The 17462-nt window shown below is 31.9% G+C and overlaps 1 protein-coding gene across 1 annotated transcript; it reads left to right on the forward strand.

Annotated features, from left to right (window-relative positions):
* The first annotated feature begins 7757 nt into the window (after positions 1-7757).
* On the forward strand, positions 7758-16075 carry LOC111396092 (integrin-linked protein kinase 1-like). The gene is made up of 11 exons (XM_023022384.1): positions 7758-8191; positions 10854-10928; positions 12234-12350; positions 13317-13411; positions 13698-13818; positions 13914-13993; positions 14559-14618; positions 14814-14935; positions 15017-15102; positions 15188-15303; positions 15513-16075. Exons 1-11 carry the CDS (start codon positions 7868-7870, stop codon positions 15637-15639), a joined length of 1323 nt encoding a protein of 440 aa, XP_022878152.1. The 5' UTR covers positions 7758-7867; the 3' UTR covers positions 15640-16075.
* The last annotated feature ends 1387 nt before the right edge of the window (positions 16076-17462 follow it).

Raw genomic sequence — 17462 nt, forward strand, 5'->3', positions numbered from 1 at the left:
AGTTGGAGAGACTTCCAAGAGATTTTTTTCGTAGAGAAGAAGTGAGAGGAGTGAAAAGTTGAACGCTTGGGGAGGAAGAATGATAAAATTGAAAGGCTCACGGCAGAAAAGTCTAGATGCATTGAATTGAAGATATTTTACCTAAAGATGATCCTAAAAGTTAAAACTACCTATAGATGTGGGTCAACTCCAACTGGCATGACTTGTCTTTCATTTGAGCCTTAGAAAAAAGTTGGCCCTTGAATACGTGAAACATTACTCCTATGACATATTTGGTTATCTTAATTGGACTTGGTACCATGCTGTCCCACCCCGAACCTGTTTTGTTGCTATTACTATGCATTGAAGGCCTGTTTGTCAGAGATTTTTTCTTCCAAAAAATTGATTTTTTGACCGTTGTTTTACTATTTCAACCGTCATATTTGACTTCTTCTCTCACAAGTGGATCCCATTTTTCTCCTAACGATAAAAAAATCAATTCTCAAAATCACTCCCAAACAGGCTCTGAGGATATTTTACCCAAAGATTAATCCTTAAAGTTAAAACTACCTAAAGATGTGGGTCAAATCAAAGTGGTTTGACTTGTCTTTCATTTGAGCCTTAGAGAAAAGTTGGCCCTTGAATACGTGAAACATTACTCCTACGACATATTTGGTTATTTTAATTGGACTTGGTACTATGCTGTGCGTTGAATTAGATATTTATGTTATTTTTTAGTTTAGTTTTATTCGTATTCAATCCAATATACTAAACATAAATTCATCATGTCTGCTATATCCATTGAGTCCATACTATTTTACATGAAAAGTTGCAGCAATTGGGATTTGGGATTAAACCCTTGTTTGTTTGATGACCATTATAAAGATAAATTGGGGAAAATGATGTTTAAAATACCAATTTTTTTAAAGAATGTATGGTTAAAAGTATGAAAAATTTTGAGTTTGCGTACAAAACATTTTATTGTGTGAATGTTAGTGAAAAATAATAATGCTATTTGACTCCACTAGAAATAGCTCCAATATCTGTTGTGTTAGGTGATATGCTAGATAAAAAATGGAATTAAATTACTCATTTGATTGTACTTATTGTTTAATGTCACAATAGTGCCACATAAACTGGAGTTAAAACCTCGATGAGGTTAAATAGCATTTTTCAATGAAAAATGAGTACGAAAAATAAATAATTTTTATTAAAGACTAAGTGCTTGTTTGGTACGAATTTTAAGTAAATTAAAATCAATTTTTTTTATCGTTATTTTACTATTTCAGCCGTCATTTTTTATTTCTTCTTTCATAGATAGGACCCACTTTATATTTAACAGTCAAAAAATCAATTATCAAAATCTCTACCAAACACGCACGTTCTCATAAAATCGAACATTCTCGTTACACAAATATGAAAGCAGCAAAATTGTAGAGTTGACTTTGACATTCAGAGGCATAGTGCTCACATTTTGGGATTTTCTTTTCGTTGCAAGTTGTTGGACCACTTCAACAAGATCAATTTCCCGTTTTGAATCTTGTTCAAGAAGCAAAGCCAATTTTTGGCTTTTTGCGTGAAGGATTCACATGATAAGTCATCGAGAGAAAGACTTGTAAATTGGCACACCTCAGCATTAAATTGACTATGGAAATTGAGAAGTACAACTTGTCCGCAATAATAATTATTATTTCTAGTTAAGTCCCTCTCTTGCACTTTTTAAAATTTTAGTCCATGCTTGAGCCACATTTTAAGAAAAAATACATTATTCATGTCAAATTAATGAAAAATGTGTGATTAAAAATAAAAAAAATTTTAAATTTATGTGTAATATTATTTTATTGAAGAATGTGTGGTTTAAATTATGTCAAATCACTATTGAAAAATATATATTTTTTAAAAATAATGTGGCTCAAACAAGCCCTTAAATTGTTTGCTACAATATCATTCTAAATCACATATTCATACAATAAAATATTTTATACACAAACAAATAAAATTTCTTTACTTTTTAACCACACATTTTCTAAAAAATATTATTCAAAATTCTTTAACTTTTCAAATAATGGACAGCAAATAGGGAAGTTGGAGAGACTTCCAAGAGATTTTTTTCGTAGAGAAGAAGTGAGAGGAGTGAAAAGTTGAACGCTTGGGGAGGAAGAATGAAAAAATTGAGAGACTCACGGCAGAAAAGTCTAGATGCATTGAATTGAAGATATTTTACCTAAAGATGATCCTAAAAGTTAAAACTACCTATAGATGTGGGTCAAATCCAACTGGCACGACTTGTCTTTCATTTGAGCCTTAGAAAAAAGTTGGCCCTTGAATACGTGAAACATTACTCCTATGACATATTTGGTTATCTTAATTGGACTTGGTACCATGCTGTCCCACCCCGAACCTGTTTGTTGCTATTACTATGCATTGAAGGCCTGTTTGTGAGAGATTTTTTCTTCCAAAAAATTGATTTTTTGACCGTTATTTCACTATTTCAACCGTCATATTTGACTTCTTCTCTCACAAGTGGATCCCATTTTTCTCCTAACGATAAAAAAATCAATTCTCAAAATCACTCCCAAACAGGCTCTGAGGATATTTTACCCAAAGATTAATCCTAAAAGTTAAAACTACCTAAAGATGTGGGTCAAATCAAAGTGGTTTGACTTGTCTTTCATTTGAGCCTTAGAGAAAAGTTGGCCCTTGAATACGTGAAACATTACGCCTATGACATATTTGAGTTATCTTAATTGGACTTGGTACTATGCTGTGCGTTGAATTAGATATTTATGTTATTTTTTAGTTTTGTTTTATTCGTATTCAATCCAATATACTAAACATAAATTCATCATGTCTGCTATATCCATTGAGTCCATACTATTTTACATGAAAAGTTGCAGCAATTGGGATTTGGGATTAAACCCTTGTTTGTTTGATGACCATTATAAAGATAAATTGGGGAATATGATGTTTAAAATACCAATTTTTTTAAAGAATGTGTGGTTAAAAGTATGAAAAATTTTGAGTTTACGCACAAAACATTTTATTGTGTGAATGTTAGTGAAAAATAGTAATGCTATTTGACTCCACTAGAAATAACTCCAATATCTGTTATGTTAGGTGACATGCTAGATAAAAAATGGAATTAAATTACTCATTTGATTGTACTTATTGTTTAATGTCACAATAGTGCCACATAAACTGGAGTTAAAACCTCGATGAGGTTAAATAGCATTTTTCAATGAAAAATGAGTACGAAAAATAAATAATTTTTATTAAAGACTAAGTGCTTGTTTGGTACGAATTTTAAGTAAATTAAAATCAATTTTTTGATCGTAATTTTACTATTTCAGCCGTCATTTTTTATTTCTTCTTTAACAGAAATGACCCACTTTATATTTAACAGTCAAAAAATCAATTATCAAAATCTCTATCAAACACGCACTAATAAGGGAGTTCTCAAAAAATTGAACATTCTTGTTACACAAATATGAAAGCAGCAAAATTGTAGAGTTGACTTTGACATTCAGAGGCATAGTGCTCACATTTTGGGATTTTCTTTTCGTTGTAAGTTGTTGGACCACTTCAACAAGATCAATTTCCCGTTTTGAATCTTGTTCAAGAAGCAAAGCCAATTTTTGGCTTTTTGCGTGAAGGATTCACATGATAAGTCATCGAGAGAAAGACTTGTAAATTGGCACACCTCAGCATTAAATTGACTATGGAAATTGAGAAGTACAACTTGTCCGCAATAATAATTATTATTTCTAGTTAAGTCCCTCTCTTGCACTTTTTAAAATTTTAGTCCATGCTTGAGCCACATTTTAAGAAAAAATACATTATTCATGTCAAATTAATGAAAAATGTGTGATTAAAAATAAAAAAAATTTTAAATTTATGTGTAATATTATTTTATTGAAGAATGTGTGGTTTAAATTATGTCAAATCACTATTGAAAAATATATATTTTTTAAAAATAATGTGGCTCAAACAAGCCCTTAAATTGTTTGCTACAATATCATTCTAAATCACATATTCATACAATAAAATATTTTATACACAAACAAATAAAATTTCTTTACTTTTTAACCACACATTTTCTAAAAAATATTATTCAAAATTCTTTAACTTTTCAAATAATGGACAGCAAATAGGGGCTAAGATAGATAAAATACATTGCATAACATTAAATAAATAGAATTTACATTGTTTTTATTTTATTTTTATATTTTTCAAGATAATTATTATTTAAACTATCATTTGATATTTTGGCCTAAATGACATTTTTAGGAGCAGAAGAAACCACTATAATGATCACATGTCATAATATCGTGCTTTTACAATACTTATTTTAGGCTTAATGTTTCTCTCTTCTTCTTCTTGTTTGAAAAAATTGTATGACTTGGCTAAGATAGATAAAATACATTGCATAACATTAAATAAATAGAATTTACATTGTTTTTATTTTATTTTTATATTTTTCAAGATTATTATTATTTAAACTATCATTTGATATTTTGGCCTAAATGACATTTTTAGGAGCAGAAGGAACCACTATAATAATCACATGTCATAATATCGTGCTTTTACAATACTTATTTTAGGCTTAATGTTTCTCTCTTCTTCTTCTTGTTTGAAAAAATTGTATGACGTCAAATCAAAGTGGTTTGACTTGTCTTTCATTTGAGCCTTAGAGAAAAGTTGGCCCTTGAATACGTGAAACATTACGCCTATGACATATTTGAGTTATCTTAATTGGACTTGGTACTATGCTGTGCGTTGAATTAGATATTTATGTTATTTTTTAGTTTTGTTTTATTCGTATTCAATCCAATATACTAAACATAAATTCATCATGTCTGCTATATCCATTGAGTCCATACTATTTTACATGAAAAGTTGCAGCAATTGGGATTTGGGATTAAACCCTTGTTTGTTTGATGACCATTATAAAGATAAATTGGGGAATATGATGTTTAAAATACCAATTTTTTTAAAGAATGTGTGGTTAAAAGTATGAAAAATTTTGAGTTTACGCACAAAACATTTTATTGTGTGAATGTTAGTGAAAAATAGTAATGCTATTTGACTCCACTAGAAATAACTCCAATATCTGTTATGTTAGGTGACATGCTAGATAAAAAATGGAATTAAATTACTCATTTGATTGTACTTATTGTTTAATGTCACAATAGTGCCACATAAACTGGAGTTAAAACCTCGATGAGGTTAAATAGCATTTTTCAATGAAAAATGAGTATGAAAAATAAAGAATTTTTATTAAAGACTAAGTGCTTGTTTGGTACGAATTTTAAGTAAATTAAAATCAATTTTTTGATCGTAATTTTACTATTTCAGCCGTCATTTTTTATTTCTTCTTTAACAGAAATGACCCACTTTATATTTAACAGTCAAAAAATCAATTATCAAAATCTCTATCAAACACGCACTAATAAGGGAGTTCTCAAAAAATTGAACATTCTTGTTACACAAATATGAAAGCAGCAAAATTGTAGAGTTGACTTTGACATTCAGAGGCATAGTGCTCACATTTTGGGATTTTCTTTTCGTTGTAAGTTGTTGGACCACTTCAACAAGATCAATTTCCCGTTTTGAATCTTGTTCAAGAAGCAAAGCCAATTTTTGGCTTTTTGCGTGAAGGATTCACATGATAAGTCATCGAGAGAAAGACTTGTAAAGTGGCACACCTCAGCATTAAATTGACTATGGAAATTGAGAAGTACAACTTGTCCGCAATAATAATTATTATTTCTAGTTAAGTCCCTCTCTTGCACTTTTTAAAATTTTAGTCCATGCTTGAGCCACATTTTAAGAAAAAATACATTATTCATGTCAAATTAATGAAAAATGTGTGATTAAAAATAAAAAAAATTTTAAATTTATGTGTAATATTATTTTATTGAAGAATGTGTGGTTTAAATTATGTCAAATCACTATTGAAAAATATATATTTTTTAAAAATAATGTGGCTCAAACAAGCCCTTAAATTGTTTGCTACAATATCATTCTAAATCACATATTCATACAATAAAATATTTTATACACAAACAAATAAAATTTCTTTACTTTTTAACCACACATTTTCTAAAAAATATTATTCAAAATTCTTTAACTTTTCAAATAATGGACAGCAAATAGGGGCTAAGATAGATAAAATACATTGCATAACATTAAATAAATAGAATTTACATTGTTTTTATTTTATTTTTATATTTTTCAAGATAATTATTATTTAAACTATCATTTGATATTTTGGCCTAAATGACATTTTTAGGAGCAGAAGGAACCACTATAATAATCACATGTCATAATATCGTGCTTTTACAATACTTATTTTAGGCTTAATGTTTCTCTCTTCTTCTTCTTGTTTGAAAAAATTGTATGACTTTCTCCTTCTCTTTATTATATTATGTATCTATCCATCTTATTTTTCATCTCGTTCTTTTGCTATTTTATTTTAATTTTGAATCTACTTCTTGAAAGAATAATAATACTTGAGTTTTTTAGTGCTAACAAAAATGATATCCACAGTAACTTTAGTACATAAAGAAATGTGTAATCTCTTTATATGAATTGAGGAGAAAACATATGAATGATGCAATGTGTATTACAAGTAAAAGTGGAAGAAGAAGCAAATACTTGTGTGCGCTTCCAATCTACAGCTGTGTGCCTATGTCCACTAGATGATGAAATTCGTTATAGATGTGGAGATGCATTTCTCTATTAAATGACAAAATCTATTAGGGATGCAAAAGCGTGACATGTATTTTTCTTTATCAAGTGGCAAGAATCTAACCATATTATATCCTTTTACTTTCAAGTTGGACAACGATTGCCTCTTACCTTTTGTGACACATGTCGAGCCTCGAGTTCATATTAGACACAATATTAAGGAACTTGAGGATATGCATTTAACAACGTGCACCATAGGGTTGATTAATATGCTCGAACTCAAGTCATCCTTGACCTTTGAGTAACGTTTGGGATTTATTATGCTTATAATCATGCTTTGCTCGATCTTGGTATGTCAATTGAGTATCCAAATTGAATTAGGGTTCTTTTGTAGTTGATTGAATTATTATTGTAATTATAAATTAAATTGTTTAGTCTTATTTAAAGTGAAGCTTATAAATGTTGTACTAGACGTACAATTGAATTGGTCTTATTGATCATAATTACCCCAAGAATTCAACGTTTGAATCCATTCAGCATTGATGATGAATTAGTCAATCATTATCAAATATGTCCACTTTTGGAAATAATAATTATATTTACCATAATCATCTCCACTTATCCAAACTTTGTCTAATTATAAAAAAGTATGTCTAAATAGAAAAAATGAAAATTTTTGTTTCTATTCGCTCGACACTCGTAATTTATTATACCGTTCATCCTATTTATATAAGCTAACTTTTCTTATTTTTTGTTCTAATTATATATTTATATTTTTTTATTGAGAATATTTTATTTTTGTTCGTTTTCTAATATATTCTTATTTAATTTACGTATCTATAATCAATTTTCTTCATTTAATTTTGAAATTGTACAAATATAAATAAGGATAAATTAGAAAATTTTTTAACAAAAATTACTTTTTAAATAATATTAAATAAATTTTTTTAATCCGTGTCAAAAATAAAATCAATTCATATAAATTGGACGGAGTTTATAAACACTAGAACACATGCTATAAATCCTAAGCTTTGTGTATATATAGTTGAACAGTTGTTTAATTATTTTATTTTTGGCTTTTCCATTTTTTACACCTAAATATATTCACAGTTTTTCAGTTGCTAATTAAAACACGCGCGCGTGTCAAAGCAAACGGCCAGAGAGGCATTTAGAAATTCGGATCCGATTAATCCATTCAATGAGCGGCAGCGAGGGGAGCTCAGGGAAATCGGCGGCGAGCGGTGCCGGAGGGGAAGGGCATCCGCCATCCTCCGCGGATAAGGGGAAGAAGAAGGAGAAGGCGCGGGTGAGCCGAACTTCTCTAATCCTGTGGCACGCGCACCAGAATGATGCCGCGGCGGTGAGAAAGCTCCTTGAGGAGGATCGATCTCTGGTACAAGCCAGAGACTATGACAGCCGCACTCCGCTTCATGTGGCGGCACTCCACGGCTGGGTCGACGTCGCCAACTGCCTCATTGAGTATGACGCTGATGTGAACGCACAAGATCGCTGGAAAAACACCGTAATTTCTTCATCATATATATTATATTATATACTTACATGTGTATAATTGTCGATTTGTGGCTATATAAGTGATGATTAAATTAAATTGTTTGAAAATTTGATAGGTTGGATTGCAACTATAAAGTATTTAGCACTCCTTCTCATTCAGATTCACCCTTTTTTTGGTTACCCTGGAGTTCTGCTATTCTTAGTTTGTTGTACTTGTGTGTGTTGTTCGCGTACTTAATTTGTACATTTTTCCATCTGAAATGCGGTTCTGATTTATTTATTTATTTATTTTTGGGAATTGTCGCTTATTATCCTATAGGTAATTTTGAGCAATTCACGCGAATTGATTACATTGATATTTGTCTGTCTCCATCTCTTGCGTATGTATCCCCATTTGGTGAATTATGCGGGATGGTATGGTTTCCTATAATTTTTCACATTCGTTAACATTTGTTAACAGAACTAGGAGATGATTGAAAATGATCGTTGGATTTTTTTCTGCATGAGCCCGAGCTATTAAAAAGTTCTTGAAGTATTAAGAGATATAAAGAAAATTGGAGTTTATATAATGTCATGTGGATACTGTCTTTAAATATCCAGTAGTGTATGGCCTATGAAAGCTAATCATCATCTCTGGGCTGCCTGTGTGATTTGCCACGGGCACACAATAATAAATATGTGCATGCTATACAAGGACTGTCATTCCCATTTGGTAGGAGGTAACTTAGATGAGGTCTCAAAATCTTTATTTGTAGTTTTTTTGTAGGATGCCCAAAATTATGAGTAGATTAATTTATGAATTATGGTTGATGAAAGAGGACATAATTTAACGGTTGAGCATTAATCATATAGTGCCTAATCCTCCGATGCTCGGACTCTTCGAAATAGTTGGAGTACCTGTGTCCAACACGACATGGGTATGGGTATGAGATATGTGTCGGATCTTCCAAGTTTCAATCGGACACTTCGTTGTTTCTAATGCTTCTTCTTTCTTTTTTTTCTTTCCCGTTTCTACTTAGTTCTTCACTAAATCCAAATTATAATCAAGTCCATTATTTGCTATTTTATATAACATTTAATAATGTCCATAATTGAAAATTAAACCCCAAAATTCTATTTTCTTCGTCTCAATTCCTTATTCAGTACTCATTTCCTTCTTTGTGAATAATTGATTTTGATTTATTCAAAATGATATCTTGAATTAGTGAAAAAATTGAAGTTTGAAAGACGTATCCACGTACCCATGTCCAAAAATTGGACTCTTTTTAATCATGTCCCCGTATCCTACATTTTAGAAAATAAAATATCCGACACCTAGATACGTACCCATACCCGAGTCCGAGCATCATAGGCCTAATCTACTATAAGCCTTACCTAGCTTGAACCTCGTCCTTATATGGCTATGGTAGTCTAAAGTGCTAGTCCTGGATCACAGAACAATAAAAAAATACAATATTGATCTAAGCGACGATGTATTTACCTCAATTAAGAATTGACCTTAGAGCCTCAAAACCAAAAATCAGATGACATAGTCAAAACTGAATACATAGTGGTTCCCATTATGGGCCATGAACCAATGATTGAAAATGGCGTTCTTTGGTCCTCTCTTATATTAACAATAGTATGGAAACTGGATTTCCAATTACATTGCCCCAGGTCACACAGCTCAATGTCCCAGCTTTTTGTTTTTGAGCCCAAATCAGATAGGTACATTAATAGGTAAAAAGTCGGGTTTAAATTTATAAGTTCAATAGAAAAGCTGAAAAAGAAATAATAGTGACTTGGTCTCGGACATCCATCATTATACCCATAACGGCACCAATATCAAAGTTCAGTCTGGACCTTATTGCTGTTGGTTCTGCTTCTTCATTCGTCATTTGCTTCGGTGATGAATTAGAACTAAAATAATAGTAATAAAAATAAATAAATCAAATTGAAATGCTATTTATTTATTTTTTAAAAAAAGAAAATACCAAAAAAAGTGCTTAGGACCCTGAAAAAACGACAATTTGGAAGATTTCTTGATATCAACTTGTGCAGATATGATAATGATATTAATATAAATAGAAAGTTTTGGAATTAAAAGATACCCTCCATTTATATGTTAGCTTTGAGACGAGTTGCTATTTTTTCTTACAGTAATTTTAGATGGATTTAATTGACTTGAAAACTATCCCCAGATATTCACATAGCTTCTATATACATTTCACTACTACGAGAATGTGTATTTTCATCAACTTGGGAAAGTGGGCATAGTAAGAGATTACTTTCTAATAGTCAAATGTTATATAATCATTATTATACATATAACAGTTTCAATAAATATTAGGATAAAATTTTTTTTGGAAGATATTTAAACTAGAGTATTACCTTCTGTTTGGTAAGCTTACCTTTGGACTTGTAAATTGCCAATACTGTGATCTCAAGTTTTGCATTATCAGTCTTCTATTCTATGCGCATGTGCTGTGAATAGAGAGTTCCTTGGTGGAGATAAATCCAAGTGCCCTTGCAGTGCTCCACCCTCCACCCCATATACAACCTAAGAGATCATGCACTATCTTCTCCTTATATTTTTTTTCTCTTTCTATGTTGTGAACCTTAATTTGTGATGAAGTCTCCTAGTCTTTACTCATTGCCCTTTTTTTTTCTGGCCTTTGTATTGGTAATGACAGCCTCTAGCTGATGCTGAAGGAGCAAAAAGACATGGAATGATTGAGTTATTAAAGTCATGTGGTGGGCTATCTTATGTAAGTCTCTTTCTTTTTCTTGCATTCTTCTTTTGGTAAATAAGACTCTTTAGGTGGTTGTATTTTTTGTAATGTCAGTGGTTCTATTTGTTACTCTTCTTTAAAATTTCTTCACTTCTTTCTCAGTCAGGGGGGTGGGGGTGAGGCATTTTTATTTTGATTTAGTTACATTCTCTGCATTCTTCGGAAGTTTGGAATCATGACTTAGTTCTCTGTCTAAATACAACTTTTACTTGTTTGTTTGATTGAGATGAGACTTAGTTCTATAACTAAATAAAAATTTTACTTGTTTGTTTGATTGAGATGTCTAATTTGAGAATTAGATTATGAGAAATGATTGGCTTGATGCTGTGAAAACATCTGCTACTATGAACAAATAGGTCAGGATTAATGGGGTTAGTGAGTCTATGCAAACATTTAAATATTCCTTTCATTGGACTTCCAGAGTCTCTTGCTTTCCAAGCTATAGCCTTGCTAGTTTTTCGAGATTGTTCATCAATTCTCTTCAGTCATCACTGCATTTGATGCTTGTTCACTTTAGTTCAGGTGCTAAAGTTCATGGAGTTCTTTTATGTACCTTATGAACCTAAAATTAGGGAAGGGACTCTTCTTGACGTCTCAAGGTCTGACTTCTTAATGGTTAATTGTTTCTTTGGTATGTGTTGTCATCTTTCTCATTTCTTTTCTCTTTTGGGGCCAAGTGTTGAAATTCATGAGGTTACTTCTAATTCTGTTCTGTTGGACAGCACATACGTAATCGTGCCTGTACTTGGGAAGTCATAATGGGTGTAATTAGGTATCCGGTATAGCAGACTCATCATTATTTTTCTTTTTATAAAAGGTATACAACAAAAATTGAAATGATGTTATGCTTTGGAAGAATCAATGTGAAATGAGCCCTGCTGATTGTTAGGTTCCTCAAGTGGTAATATAACAAGTTTAAAAAATGTTAAGCCTTGACTTGATTACTATTCATGAGCTTGAATGGATTCTTGATTTGTCGAAGTTCAAGCAATTTATTTGATTTGCTTTATATTTACTAGCTGTAATGCTGAGAAGCTATAGAATCCTAGAAACTAGTTCAAGCTTAATTTCTTTTTTCCAACCTGAGCTTGAACAAGCACTTCACAAGCCAACCCTGAGCTACTCAAGCCTGTATGAATGTGGTCGTGAGATTCATGACATGCACGCTCAGTTGAATTTTAAGTTATGTTCATCATCTGTTCTCTTAATATATACAATATCATGCATAATTTCGTTTTTTTCCCCTTTTCTATTAATTTAGTTTTGTTGCGTGTATTGAAGGGGATGAATGGAAGCCATTTTGAACCAAGGCCTGTTCCACCCCCTCTTCCAAATAAGTGTGACTGGGAGATTGATCCCAGTGAACTGGACTTCTCAAGCGCAGCAACCATAGGGAAGGTCTGTATTACAAAAATACTGATTTAACTCTTTTCCTTGTCCACTAGTCAATGTTCAGTTCGGTGCAGTAGATAATAACTAATTTGATACTGTTTGTTAATGACACAAAATATCGATATTTTCTGTCTATATTTTAAGTTAGAATCATCTTATTATTTTCACCAATGTAGTGGTCTGCATCAATTCAGAACGAAGTAGAACCTATATTTGAAGAAGTTACATTTACTGTTGAGAAGTAGGTTATTTAGTTGGATTTGAGGATTTTAGTCAGAAATAAATTTGTTTGTATATTTAATAATTAGTGGAATGTACTCAAGAATTGCATTCCTGGGCTCTTTTATGTTTTGCTTCTTGTATAATGTCAGTGTTTTGTGATTGCTCTCTTTATTGGCACAATACCATCTTTCTTCTATATTAGTGTCATTTCCTCAAAAGATTTGTTGGTTTTCTTTTATTTATTTTGGTTGGGGTGGCAGGTGGGGAGCATGACCTCCCAAATGATAAATTTAAGGCACAGTGCCGTCATTTTTCTATATAACTATGTGTTGGAAATGTTACTTATTTTTATGGAATGCTCTTTTTTGTTTACATATCAAATATTTTTTTTTTCATTATCCCTGGGCTCTTTTATGTTTTGCTTCTTGTATAATGTCAGTGTTTTGTGATTGCTCTCTTTATTGGCACAATACCATCTTTCTTCCATATTAGTGTCATTTCCTCAAAAGATTTGTTGGTTTTCTTTTATTTATTTTGGTTGGGGTGGCAGGTGGGGAGCATGACGTGCCGTCATTTTTCTATATAACTATGTGTTGGAAATGTTACTTATTTTTATGGAATGCTCTTTTTTGTTTACATATCAAATATTTTTTTTTTCATTATTGTTTGTTATTTGGCTTTGGTAAGTTGATTTGTGAGTATTATTTATATCTTTATGCATAAGTTCCTGAATACGGCTGATATTGGTAGGGCTCTTTTGGGGAGATAATAAAAGCTAGTTGGAGGGGAACACCTGTAGCTGTCAAACGAATTCTTCCAAACCTCTCAGATGATAGATTGGTGATGTATGTTTCATAACTGGGTTAAGTTTGTTATGGCATGGTTACGATGTTACGTTTCCTATTTCTTATTATTACTAATAGATTGTGTTGATTCGAATAGAATGTATGGTCATGCTTTTAATTTTTTTGGGAGTGGCAGTTTTATTTATTTTTTATTCCTGGTTCAAAAGAGAGAATTTATCTTCGTTAGCTTGATTAGTAGTCGTGACTTACATAATGTAAATTTCTTTGAGTTCTACTCTACTAACCAATCATAGCTATATTCAAATCATTTTCCTTTTTGATGCAGCCAGGACTTCAGACATGAGGTGAATTTGCTAGTTAAACTTCGCCATCCAAATATAGTCCAATTTCTTGGTGCGGTCACTCTAAGGAAGCCCTTAATGCTAATTACCGAGTATTTGAGGGGTGTAAGTGAATTTGTTTCCCATGTTGAAGCAGAATTTCTTTTTAATTCCGACAATGGAGAGTCCTATCCTAAGTGAAAATTCATATTCTTTTATAGGGGGATCTACATCAATACCTAAAGGAAAAGGGGGCACTCAATCCATCAACAGCTGTCAGTTTTGCATTAGATATTGCCAGGTAAAATTGGAATCAAATTTATTGTCTTTGTTTCGGTTTACTAAAAACTTCCAAACCCTTTTATCATGTCAGTTGTCCGTCAGGAGCATCTCAATCATAGGCAAATTACTGATGAAATTGTCTGTTGCCCGAAGCACATGGTTTAGTTTTGCATTTTTATTAGAGAGAAGCCTATCACATTTGCTTATTGAGATTGAATTTTTCTTTGGTGCAATGGATTGGCATGCATGCTTCTAAGGTGTGGTATAAAATAATTTGGATTAGCGGCCAATAATCAACATTCAGGATGAAAATCTGACATTACACATCTTGGCAAGTAAAAATGTGTGTGGGGGAGGGGGGGGGGGTATGTCTTTTATGAATAAGTTTTCTTTTAATTTGATTAAATTTAATATGATGTGTGCTTTGGGTGATATTTCTTATTTCTTGATCTTGAATTATATTGGTGTCATGACCGGAAAGCCTACTTTAAGAATATGGGATGATTGTCTAATATTTAAACAAATTAATTTATGCTGTAATTTAGAACTTAGTATGCTAAATTTCATAAATCTTGTTTTGGCAGAGGCATGGCTTATCTTCACAGCGAGCCAAATGTTATAATACACAGAGATCTAAAACCAAGGTTAGCTGGTCTTCTGAATACAATTTGGAGGACATGAACATATGTTGTCGAAGAACTATTTACATATCTATAATCATGTCTCTCAACCCAAACCCATGTTTAAAATGCTTGCACATCATTCTCATTCTATTGGGAACTCCTGGGAAAATCTTTCTTTCCCCAGTAACTGCCAAACTGACTCTGGTACTTTTTCAGGAATGTTCTTCTTGTCAACTCTAGTGCAAAACGTTTGAAAGTTGGAGACTTTAGATCAAGCAAGCTTATTAGGGTGCAAAATTCTCACGATGTGTACAAAATGACTGGTGAAACTGGTAGCTGTAAGTAACTATTTTGTGAATTGTTAATAAAGCTGATAATTTTACAACGGTAGTTAATTCTGTATTTTTTGCAACTATAAGACCGGTATATGGCTCCTGAAGTCTTCAAGCACCGGAAATATGACAAGAAGGTCGATGTTTTCTCTTTTGCAATGATCTTATATGAGGTAATTTTGTTGTTTGTCCTAAATTAGAATAGAATGGAACCATAACTGATTGGAATATAATCCAGAGACCTGTGAACTAATGCAGATGCTTGAAGGTGAACCGCCACTGTCACATTACAAACCATATGAAGCCGCTAGATATGTGGCAGAGGGACATAGGCCAAATTTTAGGGCAAAAGGTTTTATACCAGATTTGAGAGAGTAAGTGTGGTCTATAATATCTTATAGTGTGTGCATGTGTAACTATGGCCAGTGTTACAGCTGTAAATTGGACCTTAAAATAAATTAATTCATATACTTTTTTTAACACATTGGTGCAACCGCCAACTTTACTGCAAAAATGTTTTTAGCAGACACCGTGGTCATTTGAATATTTGACATTCTGATAATCTACTGAATTGGACATGTAGGTTAATTGAGAGGTGCTGGGCAGCAGATATGAATCTGAGACCTCCTTTCTTGGAGATATTGAAGATGCTCGAAAAGATAAAGGATACGTTGCCCTCCGATCATCACTGGAGCATCTTTACGACATGAGATATACCAAATATGAATTTAAACCTGCTTCATGTCTACCAATATCCCCTTTTACACACTGAATGAAGATCAATTGTGAATGAGGTCTATCGTTTGAGGTTTGCAAGACTGCTTGTTTGACCAGTGCTTTATCGTGCCATTTGGATTTAATCTTGGGCGGCGTGCCTATTATTTCTACAGTCCCAGTTTCTTGATCTCAAAGTGAGTGATAATTAGTGTCTTAATTAACATTAAAAATGTTCATTCTCCAATCTGGTTTTCTTTGTGTTGTAATCTGTTGTAGTTAGCTTGCTTCTTGTAATAATTTTAGACAATCTAAATTAATTACGTTACTGCTGGAGTTATATTGGCCAGAATAGAAGCAATTTAGGTTGATTTTATATGTATTCATTCATATTTGTGTTCGTAGCATCTAATGATTAAACCTTCGGAATTATATCCTCCATGTGTTTCTTCGCGGATAGGATTGAAAAATATGGTACAAATTAATTGATTGAAAATGATTAAGCTCGATCATGTTGAAAAGAGGTAGTTATTCATAAATCTTTTAAGAGCTCGTTTGATTGCAAGAATGGAATTTGGGTGGAAAGAAAACGAATTACAGGGTATTGAATTTTGTAAAACTCGTTGTTATTGGGAATTGTCAATTAAATGTGTTTGATGGTATAATTTTTCACCTGAAAATGTTGAAATTTTCTATATTTTGATATTTGTTTGGCTTTGTTTTTCATGAAAATTGTCAATTAAAGGGATATAATTTATTATAATTATGGATAGAACTTATTCCAATTGACAGGGAAAAAAAAGTTCGAAAACCAATTTTCACAAAAACCAAAGGAAAATCAATTCCTTGAAAACATAGAAAAGGGGTCACGTGGGGGCCGTGAGGGACAGTATGGAAAAACCAATTCCATGAAAAATTATACCCATCGAACACACCATTTGAGTCCATTTTTCATGAAATTGGAGCCTATCAAATAGGTCCTAAATGATTCTCAAATCCTTTCAGGAAACAATGTGAAAGGGATGTTACTAAGTCTACTACTCAATATACGACGCCCTTATCATATTTTAGAATATTGCTGGCAATGACATTAAACATGTTAATTCATATATTACAACAATATTTTAGTACAAAAACAACTGTAAACCAAGCACATCTCAATAAATTTGACGTCGACCTCACTTTTGCCGGATGTTCAAATTCTTCACATGGACAACCTTTGAACACTAACTGATATTTATTGCAAGACCAGTGCAACATTGAATAAGCTAGTAATTCTCCTTTTCCCTAGTGTGTTTGGTTCTTATTTTTTTCAAAATACATTTTTTTAATCACATTTTTTAATAAAATAATATTACATGCAAATTCAAAACTTTTCTTTATTTTTTAACCTCTAATTCTCTATCAAACTACTATTTCAAAATGCATTTTTTCCAATGGGGGCGAAGACAAGTCAAAAAAACTTTGAAATAATTAGAAAAACACTAGTATGAACCTTGCATCTGATATTCGGAATTGGATTCCAACTTTTAGAATTGGAATTTAGTATGACCAATGTGCATCTTATGGACGAGGAAGTGCAATAGCTGAGGAATTCAGTGAAGCTGATTTTGGAGGTGCTAAGTGAGTTGGCAATTTGAAGAAGAAATTGAATAGGAGACTATTTTGTTTGAGTTGTAAAATTGAGTATATTTTGCAATTGGTCAAGTTAGTATCTATTTCATTTAATTGTTTCAATGTACTGCAAAACTTAGAATTTTGTTGATGAGAATGCTTTGTACATCATTACAATTCAAATCAAGGGAAGGAATAAAAACAA

This window comes from Olea europaea, chromosome 6 (genome assembly GCF_002742605.1).
Source record: "Olea europaea var. sylvestris chromosome 6, O_europaea_v1, whole genome shotgun sequence".
Lineage (NCBI taxonomy): Eukaryota > Viridiplantae > Streptophyta > Magnoliopsida > Lamiales > Oleaceae > Olea > Olea europaea.

Excerpts from the sequence above, each read along its gene's own strand:
- LOC111396092 (XM_023022384.1), top strand. The coding sequence starts at position 7,868 with ATGAGCGGCAGCGAGGGGAGCTCAGGGAAATCGGCGGCGAGCGGTGCC. Across the intron at positions 13,994-14,558 it reads TTTGCATTAGATATTGCCAG|AGGCATGGCTTATCTTCACA; the intron begins GTAAAATTGGAA and ends TTGTTTTGGCAG. Across the intron at positions 14,936-15,016 it reads GACTGGTGAAACTGGTAGCT|ACCGGTATATGGCTCCTGAA; the intron begins GTAAGTAACTAT and ends TGCAACTATAAG.